Source organism: Dama dama, chromosome 30 (assembly GCF_033118175.1).
Source record: "Dama dama isolate Ldn47 chromosome 30, ASM3311817v1, whole genome shotgun sequence".
Taxonomy (NCBI): domain Eukaryota; kingdom Metazoa; phylum Chordata; class Mammalia; order Artiodactyla; family Cervidae; genus Dama; species Dama dama.
The window spans coordinates 70,182,017-70,204,331 of NC_083710.1; the positions used below are offsets into that span (position 1 = coordinate 70,182,017).

Below are 22,315 nucleotides of genomic sequence, written 5' to 3' on the forward strand. Positions count from 1 at the left end.
TACATTCAGGATGCAACCATCATCCACATTTAGAACTTTTTCATCATACCAAATAGTAACTCTGTACCCATTAAGCAATAACTCCCCTCTTCTCTCAGCCTCTGCTCAATCTCTGCTCTACTTTCTGTGTCTATTAATTTGCCTACTTTAGGTACTTCAATTAAGTGGAATCATATCATTCCATTGTTTGTATTGACCACATCTTTTCATTCATTTGTAGATGTACATTTGGATAGGTTCCAGCTTCTGGAATGTTCACTAGAACATTGGTATACAAGCACCTGTTTGAGATCCTGTTTTCGATTCCTTGGGATATATACCTAGGAGTGAAATTGCTAGATCATATAGTAATTCTATGTTTAAGTTTTTGAGCCCTTAATCAAATTTGTTTCAAACTGGAGATCATTTCAGTTCAGTCGCTCAGTCATGTCCAACTGTTTGTGACCTCATGGACTGCAGCATGCCAGGCTTCCCTGTCATCACCAACTCCCAGGGTACACCCAAACTCATATCCATTGAGTCGGTGATGCCATCCAACCATCCCATCCTCTGTCATCCCTGCCTTCAATCTTTCCCAGCATCAGGGTCTTTTCAAATGTGTTGGCTTTTTGCATCAGGTGGTCAAAGTATTGGAGCTTCAGCTTCAACATCAGTCCTTCCAGTGAATATTCAGGACTGATTTCCTTTAGGATGGACTGGTTGGATCTCCTTGCAGTCCAAGGACTCTCAAGAATCTTCTCCAGCACCACAGTTCAAAAGCTTCAATTCTTCGGTGTTCTGCTTTCTTTATAGTCCAACTCTCACATCCATACATGACTACTGGAAAAACCACAGCCTTGATTGGATGGACATTGTTGGCAAAGTAATGTCTCTGCGTTTTAATATGCTGTCTAGGTTGGTCATAACTTTCCTTCCAAGGACCAAGCGTCTTTTAATTTAATGGCTGTAGTCACCATCTGCAGTGATTTTGGAGCCCCAAAAAATAAAGTCTGCCACTGTTTCCACTGTTTCCCCATCTATTTGCCATGAAGTGATGGGACCAGATGCCATGATCTTAGTTTTCTGAATGTTGAGCTTTAAGCCAACTTTTTCACTCTCCTCTTTCACTTTCATCAAGAGGGTTTTTAGTTCTTCTTCACTTTCTGCCATAAGGGTGGTTTCATCTACATATCTGAGGTTATTGATATTTCTCCCAGGAATCTTGATTCCAGCTTGTGCTTTATCCAGCCCAGCATTTCTCATGATGTACTCCGCATATAAGTTAAATAAACAAGGTGACAATATACAGCTTTGATGTACTCCTTTTCCTATTTGGAACCAGTCTGTTGTTCCATGTCCAGTTCTAACTGTTGCTTCCTGACCTGCATACAGATTTCTCAAGAGGCAGGTCGGGTAGTCTAGTATTCCCATCTCTTTCAGAATTTTCCACAGTTTATTGTGATTCACACAGTCAAAGGCTTTGGCGTAGTCAATAAAGCAGAAATAGATGTTTTTCTGGAACTCTCTTGCTTTTTCGATAATCTAACGAATGTTGGCAATTTGGTCTCTGGTTCCTCTGTCTTTTCTAAAACCAACTTGAACATCTGCAAGTTCATGGTTCACATGCTGTTGAAGCCTGGCTTGGAGAATTTTGAGCATTACTTTACTAGCGTGTGAGATGAGTGCAATTGTGTGGTAGTTTGAGCATTCTTTGGGATTGCCTTTCTTTGGGATTGGAATGAAAACTGAATCTTTTCCAGTCCTGTGGCCACTGCTGAGTTTTCCAAATTTGCTGGCATATTGAGTGCAGCACTTTCACAGCATCATCTTTTAGGATTTGAAATAGCTCAACTGGAATTCCATCACCTCCACTAGCTTTGTTCATAGTGATACTTCCTAAGGCCCCCTTGACTTCACATTCCAGAATGTCTGGCTCTAGGTGACTGGAGATCAGAAGCTCAGAAGAGATCTTGGGTAGAGATAAGGAACTGAAATTGAAAAAAAAAAAAAAAAATAGTAATTATAGCAATGAGAGTAGATGGTATTTCCCAGGTTTTTTTAAAGTATTTCTCAGTATACTGGCTACATTACATGGCATCTGGGACCTTAGTTCCCCACCCAGGGATTGAACCTGTGCCCCCTTCATTATTGGAAGTGCAGTCTTAACCAGTTGACCAGCAGGGAAGCCCCTTTCAGGAAGGTTTTTGAGGCTGATGACCCAAAGGAGAATTCCTGCCATGGAGGTAGAATGAAAGTCAGCAGTAAGTTGAATACACAGCAGGGAGAAAAGGGGGGCAGTTTTTAAAGGCTCTTGGAGACAAAATATTTTCAGCATTGCTTCTTTTCTAAAGTTGTTCTTTTTTGTTTGTTTTTAAATATTTTACATATTTAGGTTGCTGCTGGGTCTTCCCTGCAGTGCACAGGCTTTCCTGTGGTGGCTTCTCTTGTTGCAGAGCACAGGCTCTAGGGCCCGGGGGCTTCAGTAGTTGTGCACGTGCTTAGCTGCCCCGTGGCACGTGGGACCTCCCCAATCAGGGGTTGAACCCATGCCTCCTAGATTCGTAACCATCGGGCCACCAGAGAAGTCCCGAAGTTGTTTTTTTTTTTTTAAAGATGATTTTTTAGAGCAATTTCTGGTTTACCACAAAACTGAAAGGGAGGAACAAAGATGTCTCATGTACTCCCTGACCCTACATATGTATAGCTCCTTTATTATCAACATGATTCATCAGAATGGTGCTTCTATTTTTTTTTTAACCAAGGATGAATCCAAATTGAAATGTAATAATCACCCTAAGTACACAGTTTATCTTAAGGTTCACTCTAGCTCTTATACATTCTCTGGCTTTGAAAGTAAAAGTCAATCTGTCGAGTCCAACTCTTTGTGACCCCAGGGACTATACAGTCCATGTAATTCTCCCAGCCAGAATACTGGACTTTCCCTTCTCCAGGGGATCTTTCCAACCCAGGGATTGAACTCAGGTCTCCTGCATTGCAGGCAGATTCTTTACCAACTGAGCTACGAGAGAAGCCCTTGGATAGATATAAATTGACATATGGACATCATATCATCATACGGGGTATTTTCACTGAATGAAAAGATCACAAACATATGTGCAAGAACAAATGATGCAGAACAAAGGACACAGAGTGAGTGTTTTTATTTTGTCATCTACCCTTAATGATCAAACGCCATTGAAGACAATTTGCTCTGTTTGTTCCATTTTCTGCCTGTAACTTCCTACAGCCGCTTCCCTGAGCTCTTACCCCAACTCCATTTTCTCCAGAGCTCCAAGAAGCACTCCTTCCCTAGACAACTAAGACCAGAGGACCATTATGTCAGTTGTTCTCACTCAACTCTATAGTCCTTGCGCCTCATACTACGCCCAACTCTGGCTTGGTCTAGTCTTTCAGCTTTCAGAATTCTGAAATGACAGTGTTTTAACTTCAGTTTATGTTTCATTCTTGTTTGGCAAGTCCCCTTACTAATTTTGGATTTGCTTACTGCTCTTTTCCCAAGCTTCACATTCTCCTCTCTATCATCCATCCTCAACCACTTCTGAGTTAATAACCTTACTTTCTACTCCACAGAGGAAACAAACTACCACTCATACACTGAAGCCAGAAAGTTGGGTATAGCCTTTGACCCTTTTCCTTAACTTGGTGTGATATCCAATCAGTTACCTTTTCAAATCATCTTAAAGAATTTAGGGGAGAGAAGAATTAAAAATACATGATAATCAAGTACTTTAAAAAATTTTGTACAGCAAAACAAAGACACACTTTCTAAAAAGCCACGTGATACATTAAACACATGAAAATATTGATAATTTTATAAATAAAACCATTTTAAACAGTAAATACATGATAAAGTTTCTCTGATACAAGATGACTTACATAGTTCCATGATCGATTTTGAAAATATAAAAACTACCTCTTTTATAACTTAATTTTATAAAAATTATCAAAAGTTAAAAAGTGCTAGATATGCTTCCATTTGTTCCGTTTTTAAAGCAACTGTAGCATGACATCTGACCTTAAAAACATAAATTAGGGCATAAGGCTCATCCTACATTGCCTAAAAGACTTCAGAGACTTTTTAGGCAGTGGGAAAAGCTGGAGAGTTCAATGTCAGCAAAGGCTGTCATCTGCCCAGAGCTATTACCTGTCCTTGTTCTCAGAAACAGGAGATTCATCCTTCCCGACCCACATCTACCAAGGAGTCTTTCTATGCATACTGGTTCCTAATTTTCAGGATAAAATGTTTCTGAGAGAATTATGATTATTTAAATCCTATGCTGATACTGAACCTCTTCTATAGATTGAGGCATTTTACATTTGAATTTTATACACAAAGTCATAATCTAATTCCAAATGAAAAAGAAGATGCTTCATTTGGTCACTTGATTTCATATTGCTTGTCGAGGTAGGTAGGATAATTTTCTTCTTTCTCTGAAAACTGTCCCGGCTATACAAATGGTGGTTGTACCGGAAAGGGTTCTAATGCTTTTTCTGCATTCTTCCAGTTGTGAAAATTCTCTCTGTACCACTCAACTGATAAGACAAAAGACAAAAAAATTTTAAAAACTCAACATCAGTTAACCAACTATTTACTGAGTTCCTACTAAATAAGAAAAGTCTTGCTCATCAGCTAATGTGTAGGCAAAGATTGCCTAATGATGAAAACAATTTGATTTTGAACCAATGATGTTAATCAGGAGATGTTTCATCACCTGAAAACTTAGATTTAAGAATCAACAATTTTGGGGGGAGAATGGATACATGAATATGTATGCCTGAGTTCCTTCACTGTTTACCTGAAACTTTCACAACATGGTTAATTGGCTGTACCATACAAAATAAAAAGTTTAAATAAAAGAAAAAAAAGAATCAACATTTCTTTTTCTCTTTAACTTCAAAAGTCCTTCAATATTGAATTTGCTGGTATAAGTGTTAAAACATTCTGATTTTAGACAGTTCAGGGGAAAAGGTAGCTAAGTCACCTATGCTGGTTTTAAAGTCATAGAAAAAAAGTGTAGTATTTTGTTCATGTAAATGTCACAATATTGCATGATAGGCATAGTGAGATGTGAATTTCCTTCTGTTAATATGTAAAATTACTTTATGCTGCTATCCTATTAACAAAGTTTTTCAGTTGAAAAAATGATAAATTATCTTTTAATTTGCTTTTTAGAACTCAATATAAGTATTTTGTATGTCCAGTTCTGAACAAAGACTTTTTTCCTACACTTGGCTATCTCTTCTCATGAGTACATTTCTAAACAGAATTTAACAGTTATAAATATTTATATGCAGATTTTATATAGACTTATTTTAATATATTTCTGCTGCACATATTAAATTTGTTTCCTATTTGTTTCAGTATAAAAAGATTCAAGAGACTCAAAGACTGCAACTGTCTCTATTTTACCAAATCTCAGATGTCTGATCTTAAGATGAACCATTACTTTACAGATTAGTAAGAAAAAAAAAAGTTGAAACAAGAATTATCAGACACTAGTGACTGTAAAACACATACCCCTGAAGGAGGTGAAAAAAGTGAAAAATGTGCATCTGAGAATCAATGAAATAAGTATCTGACAAATGCTAATAAGAAGAAGCCTGATCAGAAGTTAGTCTATGAAGTTCAAGACACTTAATTACTAATATTAGAAATAAATTAAATGTAAAAATTTGAAAAGTGAAATTGATTTACCATAACATTCTGCCGAATTTGTAGTCTCCTAAAAAACAAATTATTGTGCCTTAAAATTTTTCTGAATCTCCCCCTACCCTCAAGGGATCAATCCATAACATACTTGTTTTTTTTATTCCTTCTTTCCAAGGTACTTTAGGTCTCCATCCTAAGCCATGTATTTTTTCTGACTTCATTGGATATCTCATGTCATTGGTAGGTCTTAGAAAACAAAACAGATTTAAAATGACATTGTGGATATATATTTACAAATTTAAATACTTAAGAGAAATAATGAGTCCATAATTCAAATTTTTTTCTCAAAAATTTTCCCCTGATGACCCCATTATAGAAAATTTATAAAATAAAGTATATGTTAAAAACCATCTATAATTCAGATGCCTAACCCTCTGTGGCTTATCCTTTACTTATTTCAACCACATATAAACTTGTTAGGACTCTTTATATTATATGTCCTGGGTCTGGTAGTTTATAGACATTAGAAATTATATTTTAAAATACTTCCATAGCAAGATGTTACTATCCCTATGTCACACTCAAGGAAATCTCAGACTTGGAAAGGGTCAATAAACTTTAAGTCACACATGTATTCTTATGACATTTATAATTAGGAAAAAATATTTTAGCAGAAAACTGAAGAAAGAAACTTTTCTGGGTAAGGCCATACATTTATAATCTTATTAAGTACCTAAGATTTCAAAACTTTTCTCCAATTCTTTAACTTGTTACTCACCTATCATCAACATAATCAACCCAGTTTTCCATTTCAGACTCTGAATTGGTCTCTTTGATCTGTCAAAAAGGAGAAGACGTTTGAGTCAAATTATAAAATGAGGTCAGTGAATAAAAATGGTATTCAACTGTTTCAAACAACAAGAAAAACAGCCTCCTCCAAATGGGAAGACAGCTAAGGTGAATAACATTTTATTAATACTTTCTACACTTTATAATCTAAATTCTAGCCGGAGCTCAGAAAGATTACACATTATAAAAACTATAGGACAAAAATGAATTTTTTGGCTTTGGATTATTACTGAGTGTGATATTATGATTTAAAATCAGAAACGTCTATTTGATGTTCATCCCTGTTCCTGGCACAGAGCTCCTAAAAATTCCTAAGTGATGAGAGATAAAGGTGTTGTTGGCTATTTATAACAAGTCCCTTTCAACTACATCAGCATTTATGTTAATGAGTGATTTTTGGAAAGCCCCTAAGGATGAAGACTGGTGCCAAGGGAACCAACCAAGCAATTAGGGGATGGAACTCAGCCTTCCTGCCCCCACCTCCGGGTAGGGGGAGGAGGCTAGAAGTTGAACTAATCATCAGTGGCCATGATCTAACCCATCATGCCTACTTAATGAAGCCTCCATAGAGACCCCATGAGGAGAGGGTCCAGGTGCCGGGAAGGTGGCACACACAGAGGGCAGGAAGCTCCATCTGCTTTCCCTTGTATCGTGTGCCCTAAGGATCTTCTCCATCCTCTGTAATAAACCGGCAATCTAGTGGGCAAACTGTTTTCCTGAGTTCTGTGACTTCCTCTAGCAGATTATCTCAGACTTAAACCTGGCTGATTGGAAGCACAGGTGACAGTCAGGTCTCAGGACCGACATGTGAAGTGAGGGCAGTCTTGGGGGACTGAACCCTTAACCTATGGGATCTGACACCATCTCCAGGTAGATAATGTCAGAACTGAGTTAAACTGTAGGACCCTACTAAGCTGGTGTCTGAGAATTGCTGGGTGTAGAAAACCCACACATTTGGAGAATAGAAATGTTAAGTGAGTAGTGCAAAGGAAAACATGCTTTTCCATTTGCTCAGTCGCTCTTTCTACTGCATCCTGAGATTTATAATTGATGCTCGCTAATACATACAGAACTATTATTTATATATCATTGTTTCTTGATTCTAGGGCACACAATTTAACATTTGATTTCTTGAAATTGCTTATGTCTTATAATGGGTATGTACATTTAATATAGTGGAATTTTTTTCCTGAAAAGCTGTGATTGAATGAGTGATACACTTTGCAAAAATGACACATCTCAGCACATAATTATGAAGCTCTATCTCTTACCTGTTCACTTTTCCAGTGAGTAAATGGTAAATTGCTGATTTTGACAAAATTTGTGATTACTATCACTAATTCAGTGACTATTTTGAAAATATTATCCTTCTATAATATATACATACCAGCTGTATTAGTTCCTTGGCAAGCTGGAGAACTGACATCTCAAAATTGGTTCCAATGTTATAAATTTCACCTGGTTTTCCCTTTTTGAGGACAGTGAGAAATGCTTCTACTACATCAGTAGCATAAAGGAAATTTCTTGTTTGAAGCCCTGACCCATGAATGCAGCTAAAAAGATGAAAAGAGAATCATAAAGTGTAAAAAAGTAAGCTCTCCCAAATCTGGGTAACGCAATGACAGTACAATTTCAGAGAAGCCAATTCCCATAAAGATCCTAGATATCTCTTACTGAAAATACAAATTCTCATGACTTCTAAATTTTATCTATAATTCCTAACACATCTCCAAACCATCTGTGAGTACTCATTAGGAAAGTGGCAAACACCTAAGTGACCCCTGCAGAAATAGTTATTCATCAATTCTATACCTTAAGTTCACTTTGAAGACTATCTATAGTTCTAGGAATTAAATAAATCTTTTGCAAAAATAAAATTACATAAAGATAGATGACAAATTGTAATGCCATAACTCAAAGTTTTAAGGTAGATTATTTGAGAATTGAAATCATCCATAATCAAATTATAAAGATGAATTAACCATTATAATTATTTTAAAAACTATTACTACTAATTGTAGAAGGCATTCTTAAATTTGCTGTGACACTAAACTCTAAGGCCTCCAACTCTAACGCTTTATGATTTTCAAGAAAGACTGACACTAAATACTCTAACATACCAGAAAAACATGCATATAAAGGTAAATAACATACCATTTCCTGTTGTGTTGTAGTAAAGATATAAATTTTGGAATAACCTAAAAGAATATTCAAATATCATTTCAGACTTTGGAAATTCATTCATAACTATAAACTTGAACTCACCATAACATTAAAATGTTATTATTGTTAAGAAACAAACTTAAGGGTAAATTTTAATTCTTATCAGTTCACAAAATACCTATTGTAATTCTGATAAGTAAAAGAACTCTAAGATCATTTCCTATTTCATAAAACCAGTTATCCACTAGATTAAAATGAAGATAAGATGATATAAATAGTGAAAAAGTGTTCAGGTAAAGTCTTCATGAACAGTTTATTCTCACTGTAAGCTCACTTTTGTGTTGGTTTTCTATAGGCATGAATCATAGCTTACTTCTTACTTTAAATACAGTATCTACTCAATAAGTTATTGTGAAATTAACAAAAAGCAATTCCAGTGCCACTGTATTCAAAGAACATTTATGTTAAACATGGTGAGACAAGAAATTATTGAATTTATAATAAACATGTTAAGAATATTCTAAAAATTAAGCCAAGTATATATTAGTATCAGCAGGTCACGATATGGTCCTTTTCTTTGGGCAGACAGATCAATGCAATAGCTAAGAAGTAAGAAAACCCAGCTCGAAAGTTTAGCAGTAAGACTAGTAGTTACTTAACATTGGGCTTTATGGTACAGAATCAACCATATACTCATTTTCAGCCTTTTAACCACACATCTTATTTGCTAAACTACTTTTTGGAAGACACTCAGGCCTGCATAATACAGAGGAGTTGGGGAACAGTTAATCAGCAGATTGTAAGACAAATTTATGTACAAGCTTCCTGCATCACTCTCAAACTAGTATCTACCTTTCTGTTCAGCCTGACATATGGCCTGACTGCAAACTAGGAAGGAGTCTTCACTGGCAAGATATTAATGATGGGAGTATTCTATAGTACTTTAGAATCCTGCAACGTACAAGGCATCTTCACATACATCATCTCACTGGATCTTTCAAAATTCTTCCTAAATATTATCATTACCCATCAAGTTAAAGATGATGCTCAAAGGGCTTAACTAAGGCCATGCCAGCTTGTAAGTATCAAGCTGAGACTGAAATCAAGTTGTCACACTCCAAACCTATCGAGATTGGCATGTGGCCTATATAGCATTTATAATTATGGTTAATTACAACATAAATCATTTTGTACAAATAACTGAAGTGAGATTATTTTAAATCATGAGAAGTTATAGTCACTAAAACACAATGTGAATTCAAAAGTAAAATGTACCTTTTCTGGATATTGATGTGGTCCATAAACATTACTGCTTCGTGTGATGACAACTGGAAACTTAAAGAGTATTAGACATTAAGGTCATGGAAAGTTCCAATAATTGATTATCTAAAGATAAGCAGTTTTAAAATATGGGCACTTTTGGCTAAATAATTCCACACACCTTTAGGACAGAAGCGAAGGGATTTTTTTTCTAATGTAAGGTTCCTGAAAAGACAGGAGAGGATGAGATTCAGAAAAAGACAGAGGTTCCAAAATAAAGAAGAAGAGTCTCTTTACTGGGACAAGGGAAGGATGAAAATAGATGGAGGCAGGTCTGTAGGTCTGACTTCAGGAAACTAAGGACATTTCCACCTGATTATTTCAAAGACCATCTGAGCTGTTAACTTCCAAGTTGGCTTTCTCTGTTGGAACAACCCTTACAAATGAAAAGAGCTACAAGACCAATGCTACTGGAACATAAGAGCCTAGAGAACCTGAAGTAGTTCCTTGCTTCTCCTTTCTGACCCAGTCCCGAATAACTGGAAGATCAGTGGGAAGTGAAGTGCAGGGATTCAAGCTGATGATTCACAGTGGGCAAGGCTCCCGCAGGGACACTGACAGCCACGGGGACAAACCCAGCTCCGTCCACGAGGGGCCGAGAGGAGCAGTGGCAGGTAAGGGAATCTCCTCTCCCTCTGTCTCCCTTCACTCTGAGGACTTCTTGGAATCAGGATTTTCCAACAGGGCTTTTCACTCTAGCTGTCACACTCTACCTATTAGTGAAGTAGAAACAACATATATACAAATTGCTCCTTTGTTTTTTTATTTACTGTTTTGGCCATACTGTGTGGCTTACAGGATCTTGGTTCCCAGACCAGGGACTGAACCGAGGCCCATGGCAGTGCAAGCGCCAAGTCCTAACCACTGGACTGCCAGGGAAATCCCCAGAAATTGCTCCTTTAAGTGGTAGACTGGATAAGAAGAAAGGCCAATGCTTTGTCCACAAAATGTTGAAAATTAGTTTTTAAGATTTCTTAATATATAACTTTTCTCAGACTATGTCTTCTACTCTAAAAATGAAATGTGGCCTAATGATAACCTGGAGTTTTAATACCTAAGTCCAAAAAAAAAATGATTCCAGTTTCTGAAGCCAATTCTTACCTTATACTGTTCCCAATAAGACTGTACGAAACACTCAGCAGCTGCTTTAGACGATGCATAAGGATTTGTAGGTTGTTTGGGTGAAGATTCATCAAATTCCTAATTTTAAAGATACATTAAAAAAGTAAGTATTATGTATACTTCCTAAGCTGAAAAATCAGAGAACATATTATAAACTTGAAATGTTAACCACTTACATTTAAAAGACATTTACTGAAACCCAGCTATGTGCCTGGCATTTTTCTAAGCACTTTCTTTACGTGTAGTAACTTCTTTATAGTTCACAACAACCCTACAAGGCAGGCAGGACAACAAGTGCAAAGTCCCTGAGACAGAACTGCGTCCAGTGGAACTACAAGGAGGCTGGTGTGAGGGAAGAGAAACGTGAGATGAGGTGGGAAAGCTAGAGGCCAGAGCATGTGGAACCCTGAAGGCCTGTCAAAACACTGACGGGTTTTTGATCAGAATAACATCAAGATCTGACTTAGGTTTTAAAAAACATCCTGGCTACTGTGTCAGATCTGATGTAGGTCAACGAGAGTATAAGAAGGAAGAGGCTTGCTTGATAAAAATTGCAGAAAGATTTTGCAAATGGTTGATTCTCAGAAGTGGGATGGGGCATAAAAGAGAAACGATCAGGTCTGCTTTTTCTTACTATAAGTCTTTTCAAGCTACTTTTTTTTCCCCCACTGTTTATGTGTTTTGGTAAATAAATATATTTTTAAAATAAAATGAAGTCACTGTAGCCACAATGAAAAATAGAGTGAACAATGGAGCCACTTTTTGTGTAAAAGTATAATATTTACAAATGATTAACAAAGGAGAACAGATTCCAGCTTCTATAACAATTTCACACTAACTCCTTGACAGTGCAATGTGCTTTTCTGAGTGGAAGATAAGGGAGACAGGCCTTACGCTGCAGCCTAACTTACACATGCACTGGGCCATGGGAATGACATTCATGATGTAAGACTGGGTGGTCAGTAAGAGCTCGTTTTCAAAATACTGTCAGTCAAATTATATAAAATCTGTACCAGACTAGGCTGTTGTTCCCTGTGTGGGGTGGCATTATTTGATTTAAACAGAAGACACAATGGAATAACAGTCTGAAGAGTCCCACAAGTGTGTAAAATCAGAGGATTAAAAAAAAGTCCAGAGTATTTTCATCAGACAGGTTTGTTTGTATGGTGGTACAGGGTAAGTAGCTGAAACAGACATTTTCTAAGCTCACCTTATCAAGACTGCCTCCATAGACCTCATCTGTGCTGACGTAAATAAATTTCTCCACTCTGGCTTCATGAGCAGCACTTACCAACACATGAGTACCGTAAACATTAACGTAGGTAAACTCAAAGGCACGGACGAATGAAAGGTCTAAAAAAAAGAAGAAAAATTCAGAACAGCTGCTTTCAAGGGACAAAGGAAATAGCAACCAGTAGACTCAGGCTGTATATTGTCACCCTGCTTATTTAACTTATATGCAGAGTACATCATGAGAAACGCTGGGCTGGATGAAGCACAAGCTGGAATCAAGATTGCCAGGAGAAATATCAATAACCTCAGATATGCAGATGACACCACCCTTATGGCAGAAAGTGAAGAACTAAAGAGTCTCTTGATGAAAGTGAAAGAGGAGAGTGACAAAGTTGGCTTAAAGCTCAACATTCAGAAAACTAAGATCATGGCATCTGGTCCCATCACTTCATGGCAAATAGATGGGGAAACAGTGGCTGACTTTATTTTGGGGGGCTCCAAAATCACTGCAGATGGTGATTGCAGCCATGAAATTAAAAGACGCTTGCTCCTTGGAAGGAAAGTTATGACCAACCTAGACAGCATATTAAAAAGCAGAGACATTACTTTGCCAACAAAGGTCCGTCTAGTCAAGGCTATGGTTCTTCCAGTAGTCATGTATGGATGTGAGAGTTGGACTATAAAGAAAGCTGAGCGCCGAGGAATTGATGCTTTTGAACTGTGGTATTGGAGAAGACTCTTGAGAGTCCCTTGGACTGCAAGGAGATCCAACCAGTCCATCCTAAAGGAGATCAATCCTGGGTGTTCATTGGAAGGACTGATGTTGAAGCTGAAGCTCCAATACTTTGGCCACCTGATGCGAACAGCTGACTCATTTGAAAAGACCCTGATGCTGGGAAAGATTGAGGGCAGGAGGAGAAGGGGACAACAGAGGATGAGATGGTTGGATGGCATCACCGACTCAATGGACATGGGTTTGGGTGGACTCCGGGAGTTGGTGATGGACAGGAAGGCCTGGCATGCTGCGGTTCATGGGGTGGCAAAGAGTCAGACACGACTGATTGACTAAACTGAACTGAACTGAGACTCAGGCTTGGGCTTCCCAGGTGGCTCAGATGGTAAAGAATCCGCCTGCAATGCGGGGAACTTGGGTTTAATCCCTGGGTTGGGAAGATCCCCTGGAGGAGGGCATGGCAACCCACTCCAGTATTCTTGCCTGGAGAATCCCATGGACAGAGGAGCCTGGCGGCTTATAGTCCATGGTGTCTCAAAGAAGAGCTATATTCACTTTTTTTCATTTACCACAACTGCAACAGCATAAACTAACATAAAGGTGCAATGCTATTTATGATTTCTTCAAGATCAAATTACATACTACATGTACATTCTTAGAACCTAGAAAACTATCAGTGCTATATTTGCAGGAAACACTTTTTTTTAAAAATTCTAAAAAGAAATGATACAGCTAAAATTTTAAGTGCTCTTAAATTTTAAAAGTTTTGGAACTAAAAGGTAGGAGGGTTTGCTTCGCTGGTATCAAGAATTATTATAAAGTTATAGTAATTAGAGTGTGATAATGGCATAAGGATAGACAAAGACCAGTGAAACAGAATAGGAGCACAGAAACAGAACCGTGCGTATATGGGTACTTGATTTCCAATAAAGGGGCAATGGGAAAAGGCTGACTCTTTTCAATGAACTGTGTTGGGCCAAACTGATATTGACATAAGGAAAAAAAATCTGAATGTAGAAGGCAAAACAATAACTTTTATGAAAAGAATATAAGAGAATATCTCCATGCCCTTGGAGGTATGAAAAGAATTCTTACATAGATTTCAAAGAGAACTAACCCTATAGGAAAAGGTAGACAAACTGGACTACACTGAAGTGAAGAATTTCAACTGGTCAAAAGATACCTTTAAGAAAGTGAAAAGGCCAATCACAGATTAAAAAACAGTAGTGGCAAAAGGCTTGAATTCAGAGTAAGTAAGGGACTTATAAAGGAATTCCCTGGTGGTACAGTGGTTGGCACTAGGCGCTTTCACTGCTGTAGCCCCGGGATTCGATACCTGGTCAGGGAACTAAGATTCCATAAGCCATGTGGCGAGGTCAAAAGTAAAGAAATAAATAAATGACTAATAAAAATCTGTAATGAAAAAAACTGACAATCCTTTAGAAAATGGTATAGAGACTTACTTACACAGAAACTTTCTAAAGACATATATGAATAGGAAAGCAACGAGAATACTCCAATAAACAAATGCAAAGGTTTTAACCTCATTAATAATCAGGGGAAAATATAATAAAGTCACCAAAGGCTGACAACAGGAAGTACTGGTAAGCATCTCATAAGCTGCTGGAAGGAAAACTGCTTTGTCATTAATCAAGTAAAAGGATTTGTTCTAATAGATATGAAAGATTAGTCAATATATTGTGTAATCAGCACAGGCACAGACAAATAGACAAATGGGGAGTTGAGAAACAGTTCCTTGCATAAAATACTTGATATATGACAGGGCAGTGAAAACTGGTGAGCTTTCCCATGAGCAGAAGAGGTCCAATTAGTATTCAAAAATAAAACTGGATTCTCATCTTATACTGCATGTAAAAATCTATTTCAAATGGATTACAAATCAAAATGTGAAAGGTGAAACTGCAAACCTTTTCAAAAATAATATAGGAGAATATCTTCAAGACCTTGGGGTGAAAGAGAATTTCTTAAGACCCCCAAAACATTAACAATAACAAAAGATACATAAATTAATTCATAATTTATGTGAGAATATCTGCTCATCAAAACACACTAGCAAAAACATGAAAAGATAAGCCACAGAGTGGGAGAAAAAGATATCTGTAATACATGCAACAAAGGACTAGTATCCAGTCTATACACATATGTGTGGGTATATGTGTATATACTATACTCCTACAAATCAGTGAGAAAAAGGCAACTAATTTACAAATAGGCAAAAGATTTCAATAGGATTTCACAAAACAAGAAATTTAAATTATTAAGAAACCTATAAAAGGTACACAGCTTCATCAGTAATCAGGGAAATACAAATTAAAACCATAATGAGATATCACTCTGCACATTACTCAGACTGACAAAAATGGAAAAAAGCTAACAACTAAGATTTGGTGACATCTGGAATAAAAGGAGGGTTCCTACGTTCCTACGTTCCTGAAGGAGAAGAAATTCATACAGTTGCTTTGGGAACTAATTGGAAATTATCTCTACATTGAAGTGTGCAGATCTTATGATGCCAGGGCTATAATGAGAGAAATGTGTATTAATGTGTACCAAGATGCATGTATAAGAATGTTTTAATGATAGTACTGTTCAAAATTCCCCCAAGTGCAAATAATCCAAATGTCCAACAAGAGTAAAACAGGCACAGAAGTGTTATATACTTAAAGAGATGAATACTGTATGTCACTGACAATGAAGAAATTATACCTCCACCCAACTGCATGGATGAATCTACCAGCATGGAAAAGCAAGACCAAACACACCTACATGTTACTTTATGTGTGCCTTTTTATAAAATCTAAAAACAGACAAAACTAACCTAAACTCTTTAGAGATAAATACAGAGATATTTAGAGATAAATAGAGACAGTAAAGCTGCACAGAACACCAAGGGAAATTGCAACTTAAAAATCAAGTACTAAGGCAGTAGCAATACTACTTCTAAAGAGGGTTCAGCAACATTCTACCTTTTGCTTAGGTGATGACTACCTGGGTATTTTATTATCATCATTCATTTAACCTTACTTCTAAATTCTTCTGAATATATGCTATATTGCATAACATAAAATGCTAGACAAATTATTAGAAGATATCTCAGCACAAAACAGTACAGATAATAATATAATGTTTAACTGTGTATCGACCACTCACCTTAAGAAAAACAATATAAAAATACAGCTGAAGGCCCATTTCCCCAGAAGGAATCACTGTTCTGGATTTGGTTAAACTCAGTTTTCAGATAATGTTCAAGGTTACATTTTACTCTACACTAACACAAGTAATCTGGAAAGCACCAAGTATCTTGATAACAGTGTGACCATGGGCTATTCTGATACAACATGGTATATGTTCTTTCACATATGTTAAGTACCTGTTTGTTCAACCCCATTACTGGACCTTGATTTTGGCTAGACACTGGAAAAAAACTTTGCCTATTATAGCTGCAACATAAAACAATGCTTACCTACATGTGTTTGTGCGGCAAAGTGTAGTACTATGTCTATTTTCTCCGTTTCAAAAAGTAGTTTCACGAAGTGAGAATCACATATGTCACCCTATATAAAAAAGCAAACATGAAAAAACGAAGTCTCATTGAGCACTCTCAATCATAATCACCATTTTATTTCATGAACAAAAAAAAATGATAAGAAAAACGTTAATCCCACCCCAGGTATAGAAAAGAATATCTTGAAAATTCAATTGAGGGGTGAAGTATAGACAGTAATGGGGTATTTCTTCTGCATTCTAGTACACAAGATATTCAATTCAAAATATGTTTTTGTAAATAAGTATCTAAAACAGTATTTTTTTGAGCACCAACTACTACTATAAATTGTGCTAGTTTTTTTCCCTTAATAATTCTTGCCAACCTGAGGTAACTATGTTAACAGGAAAAAATTTAAACATATTTTTTAAAGTTTGAGATAACCATTATTGAAGTATATCTAAAATAAGTGTAACAACTATATTATGGATTTCACCACAACTAAGTAAATATTTTTAATGTTATATGTATATATTAGTTCTAAAAATATGTATTCTTAACAATTCTTCAGTAACTGAAGGAAACACTTTCACACAGAAGAAAAAAATTATGAAATGTTTGCCTAGTATAATCTTTATGATCTGCTGTTAAAAAGAGAGTTTGTACAATTACTTAAAATAACATAAATCACAAGTTAGTTCCATTTGACATTAAAATTTCCCTTTCTGAATTAGTCACCTGGCTTATTCTTTGGACTCTTCGAAGAGCGGCTAATAAGAATCAGCATTCCAGGGCCAATTCATCAACTTCATGGGAAAAAACTACCATGCGCTGTAAGCTGGGCTTTTTGATGACTGACTGGCCTCAGTAACATCCTACTTTGTATCAATCTCTTTAAATCCCAGCAAGGCCTTATTTAGAAGGCTAGTGAGGACCTAAAAATTACATACCATAGAAGTTCAATCAGCTACTCAGATCAGCCAAGGCACCAAAAATCACATGTAACTATAATGCAGTACTAATCTACAAGTATCAGTAATATTCTCTATAGCACATGTGCTTCTGAAATTAAAAAGGTCATTAATAAGCATGCTTTCCAAGCCTATATCACACAGGTTTATAAAGTAGAAAGCTATAATAATGTCTGAATGACTAAAGAGGCACAGGACAAAATAATTATATAATTACAAGAATACTTTCATACCTGTATAAATTTATAATTTTGTTTATTAGAAATGGTTTCAAGATTCTTCAAGCTTGCACAGTAATCCAACTTAAAATAAGTAAGGGGGACAAAAACAACACAAAAAGTGATAATAAATAGATTTTCTTATAAAATATCGATTTATTTTAAACACTATAGATTTTCTAACCATAACATAATTAGCAAATCAGCGTATACCAACGGGGGAAAACTTATTGTCCATGGTTGGCAGGCAAAAATTATTGACTTAAAGATTTTTTTTGTCTGTATATTTTTTACTATTATGCTTTATGAAATTACGGTAACTAATTGTATCTTGTGCTTAAAGTCAACAATGCAATGATTATGAATCATGGCTTTCAGAATCTCCAAGGAGATTACAATTATTACACAAATACTCTCAAAACTAAATTAATTTAACTACACTTTAGTTTTTAAAATAAATATACAATTTTCAGGGTGTGGCAGTTATAAAACCATATAATAAAATAAAATAATCAGAATATCTCAATGCCAAAAAAGGTTAACAATCACAAGATTACACTAAATATTACACCAAACATTGAATTTAGAGTGAAGACTTTCTTACAGTAAAAATACCATACTTAAAAACTTTACATTATGGGCTATCATAACAAATTTTAAAGTGTCAAGACTTTATCTAAGATTAAAAACCTATATGATCACATGACTAGGTAGGCTCCTAAGTTGCTAAAAATGACCAAATGCAAAACTAAAATATCAGCATGACAGGATTCTAATAATTTTTAAAAATATAAATAAGTTTCAGTACACAGAGTTCATTTTCTTTTTATATGGAGCTCATTTTTGTCAAACTTACCTTGTCTAGATTTATGATCATATAGTTTGGATAATCTTCTACTAAAGAGACAATCATATGTGACGCTCTATAGAAAAAAACATATCTTGTTAGTAGAAATTTAACCTTTTCCTTAAATTTTCAAATGTTACCCTAAGCTATTGAGTATTAGGAAACTATTCAAAGATGCCATCAAATTATTGCAAGATGACAGAAAGAATAACGACACTGAATATACCATCCACATTTTTTCATTAATCTTCTCAACAGTATTGATATACAAAGTCTTACATTCCCTTTTACACTATGGTGAAGAGAGAATTTATTGGTCCTGGATATAAGAAAATAATTAGCCAAAAGATTATCCATGCATGCTTTGAGTATGGGAGTAAAGCAATATCATAAATACAACAGGTGATGGTCAGTGCAAATGGACTTAAACTATAATGTGCTTTTGCAGAGACTGTAGGCATAACTGTGTAAAAATTAAGCTCTTATGAACATGGGAATTGTCCATGTTCACTGTAACCTTATTGCAATTTCTGCATGTCTACAGAAACCCTATTTCTTGATATAAGAATTTGGTGGTGTAAAGTAGAATCCTGGGGGTGGGGAGAGAGGAAGGTCCTAGAGAAGTTCTAGGGTAAACCTTGGTTTCCAAGGCTAAGAACTGCTGAAACCATCCTGAGGTGAATATCCATAGCGGCATCATGGGTATCAGATGGACCCTGAAGTGGAGACAGAGGCATCTCTCTGTGAGATAATCCACCAGATTTTATCACATGCACCAAAATGCTGGGCTCCTAGGAACAAATTATGAATCCAGAGTTTGTACCTGATAGCTCTTTCACAGAATTTTCTAGGATGTACCTTTCCTGGGCCAGCACTTAACCACCCTTCTATGCCCACGCTTCCCTTTCACTAAAGAAAACTTGCCTAGTATCCTCCTCCAAGTCACTGTCCCATTAGAAGAAGTGATCTAATGTACTAATGGGGTGGGAGCATTCCTCCAGGTGTTGAGGGAACCATAGTCTCTGTCCTCACCAGTTTACATGCTAGGGTGTGAATGCAGACACTAAGCAAGTAAACACAAATATGCAATATTATTTCAGAGAGTAGTAAGTGTGTTAGTTGGGAGAGGGGCTACTCAGATAGGGTGGGCCAGGAGGAGGTGATGTCTGAGCAAACATCTGAGCTGAGTGATGCAAACAAAGCACATCAGCAAAGGGGAAGCAAGGACCAAGGCCTCAAAAGAGGAGGAACTAGCCTCCTATGTTTCAGGGGGCAAGGGTGGCAGGCACAGAAAAGCAAGAGGAAGAAAGACAGGAGATCAGGTTCCAGCTTGGGCACCTGAGAGTCTTCTAGATGTGGCTAAGAGTCTAGATATTATTTTAAGCCCGAAAGGAACCTTTGGAGTGAAACGAGACACTTGTTTACTTAACAAACACAGACTCTGTGCCTGAGAACAAGCTCTAAGGGAATAAGGGTGAAAGAGGTATGGCTAATCAGGAAGTTACAGTAGTAGTCTAGGCAAAAGCAGACAGTAACAGGGTTTAGGGTCGAGTGGGGAGGAAGGTGAGAAGTGGTTGCTTACGAAGTAGAGAGAGGACTTGCTGATTAAATACGGGTGTAAGACGGAAAAAGGCTTTCAGACGACTAGTATAGGTCAAAACACCAGCAGAGATTTTTTTTTTTTTAAGTCGGCTGCATAAATGAAACCGCTCTCATAATCCAAAAACCATTTCATGAAGCCTACACGTACAAGGCCTGTGTTTCGACGGGGTGAGGATGGGATGGGAACTGGACCGGGGTTGGATGAGTTGATGAGAAGCTTTCTGCAAAGCGGGAGTGCTCAAAAGAGTGACAGGTACATCCCGGGCTAGGTAGAAAGGGGGACAGGTACCACGGCACTTCTGCTTTGATTGGGAGACTTTTAAAAGAAGTCGTGGTTTCAAAGGAGCCACGTCTTCGCCGGCCGGGAAAGGGGGAGAAGGTAAAACGATCCAGGTCGTGGGTTAAGACCCTCCCCCTGTCAATCAGATCCCCAAAGCTGGTCCCAAGTTGCCAAGGGCAAGCAGAGGCGCAGGAAAAGGCTGGGGTTTCTGGGGAGCCACTACTCGGCCAGCGGCGCCGTTACCTACATGAAACCAGCACCCCCGGTCACCAGGACCCGCTTCGCAAAGCTGTCGGGAGGACCCAAGGACTCGGCGCGGCCCGCAGCCGACATCTCCCAGCTCAGCAGGGCTTGGCACCGTAAAGTGCCAAGTCTGTAGATCGTAGGGAATTTCCACCGCGACTTTTTGCGACACGTCCCACTCCCCGCGACACGTTAAAGGCGCAGATAGCTGCTGCTTCCGGAGCTAGGACGGTCTTGTCCCCGCCCACCGAGGGCTGGGCGGGGCCCTCCTGTGTGCGCGCCTAAACAGCCGAGAATTATATGAACCCAGAAACCTGGCAGTCTGCAGTCCATAGGGTCGCACAGAGTCGGACAGGACTGAAGCGACTTAGCACGCACGCAAGATGAATGGGAATACTCAGTATACGTGGAAGTGTCTTTTTGTTACAGCCTTTTGAGGGAAACAAGTAGTAACATATATGAAAATTTCAAACGCAGAGACCACTCTCAGTTCAGTTGAGTCGCTCAGTCGTGTCTGACTCTTTGCTGCTGCACTGCATCATGCCAGGCTTCCCTGTCCATCATCAACTCCCGGAGCTTACTCAAACTCATGTCCATCCAGTCGGTGATGCCATCCAACCATCTCATCCTCTGTCTTCCCCTCCTCCTCCCGCCTTCAATTTTTCCCAGCATCAGGGTCTTTTCCAATGAGCCAGTTCTTCACATCAGGTGGCCAAAGTGTTGGAGTTTCAGCTTCAGCATCAGTCCTTCCAATGAATATTCAGGATTGATTTCCTTTAGGGTGGACTGGTTGGATCTCCTTGCAGTCCAAGGGACTCTCAAGAGTCTTCTCCAACACCACAGTTCAAAAGCATCAGTTCTTCGGTGCTCAGCCTTCTTTACAGTCCAACTCTTACATCCATACATGACTATGGAAAAACCATAGCTTTGACAGACCACTCTATGATCCCCAAATTTCATGATGTATAATATAGATATTGCAAAAAAAAAACATATGTTCACTTTTATGTTGCTTACAATAACGAAAATCTGGATACGATGTATGTGCCTACTAGTATTGTCTCACTTTTTAAATGTAATGGGCTGATAAAATTTAATGCAATGGGCTCTAAAATTTAATTTAATGCAATTGAATGATAATGGCCTTTAAAAAGGTTGTTCCAAAAGAAATGAAGGCCAAAATATATTGCAGGGAATACTTATGGTTTTATCTGACCAGACTTCCCTACCTTTTCTCATGTTCCCAAGTTACTCACCCAGGCAGACCATAGAATGTGTATCTGACTCACCATAGGCTAAATGAATCCTGTTCCTGAGATTTGGAATTGGGCTAAGGTTTCAGCATAGTCTGGTTGCTCTTATTGAACTCTGAGGACCTATGAAATTTGTGACTTGTTAGCTATACTAATTCAAATGAAATGAGGAAGCAAGAAGCCTGTCTTCAATGAGAGAAAGGAAGATGATCATGAAGATTAGAAAAAAAAGAAATCTTCACAGTATTCAAGGCCCATGTTCAGATTTTTTTCAGGACCAATTTTATTCCTGTCCTTGGTTTGCGAACACCACCAATTTGTAAATG

The 22,315-nt window shown here is 37.5% G+C and overlaps 1 protein-coding gene across 3 annotated transcripts; it reads right to left on the bottom strand.

The window, feature by feature from the left end:
- Positions 1 to 3,125: 3,125 nt before the first annotated feature.
- On the bottom strand, positions 3,126 to 20,932 carry TGDS (TDP-glucose 4,6-dehydratase). 3 transcript variants are annotated; one of them, XR_009691229.1, is made up of 12 exons: positions 20,741 to 20,932; positions 18,621 to 18,687; positions 17,780 to 17,848; positions 16,555 to 16,645; positions 12,315 to 12,457; positions 11,084 to 11,182; positions 9,938 to 9,997; positions 8,654 to 8,697; positions 7,887 to 8,052; positions 6,429 to 6,487; positions 5,696 to 5,896; positions 3,126 to 4,533 (listed from the first exon to the last, which is right to left on the bottom strand). XR_009691229.1 is itself a non-coding variant. In XM_061133049.1 (12 exons), the coding sequence occupies exons 1-12, from the start codon at positions 20,824 to 20,826 to the stop codon at positions 4,448 to 4,450; spliced, it is 1,068 nt and encodes a 355-aa protein (XP_060989032.1). In that variant the 5' UTR covers positions 20,827 to 20,931; the 3' UTR covers positions 3,126 to 4,447. The 3 variants fall into 3 exon arrangements, 2 of the variants coding, with proteins under 2 accessions (XP_060989032.1, XP_060989033.1); XM_061133049.1 differs by having other exon boundaries at positions 5,799 to 5,896; positions 20,741 to 20,931; XM_061133050.1 differs by lacking the exon at positions 17,780 to 17,848 and having other exon boundaries at positions 5,799 to 5,896.
- Between the last annotated feature and the right edge of the window lie 1,383 nt (positions 20,933 to 22,315).

What these genes read in the sequence shown, in the direction of transcription:
- TGDS (XM_061133049.1), bottom strand. Translation starts at nt 20,826, where the DNA reads ATGTCGGCTGCGGGCCGCGCCGAGTCCTTGGGTCCTCCCGACAGCTTT. An exon ending in ATGGAGGCAGTCTTGATAAG is followed by an intron (nt 11,183 to 12,314) that starts GTGAGCTTAGAA and finishes CTTTAAAATTAG; the next exon opens with GAATTTGATGAATCTTCACC. An exon ending in CTACAACACAACAGGAAATG is followed by an intron (nt 8,053 to 8,653) that starts GTATGTTATTTA and finishes TCATCTTTTTAG; the next exon opens with CTGCATTCATGGGTCAGGGC.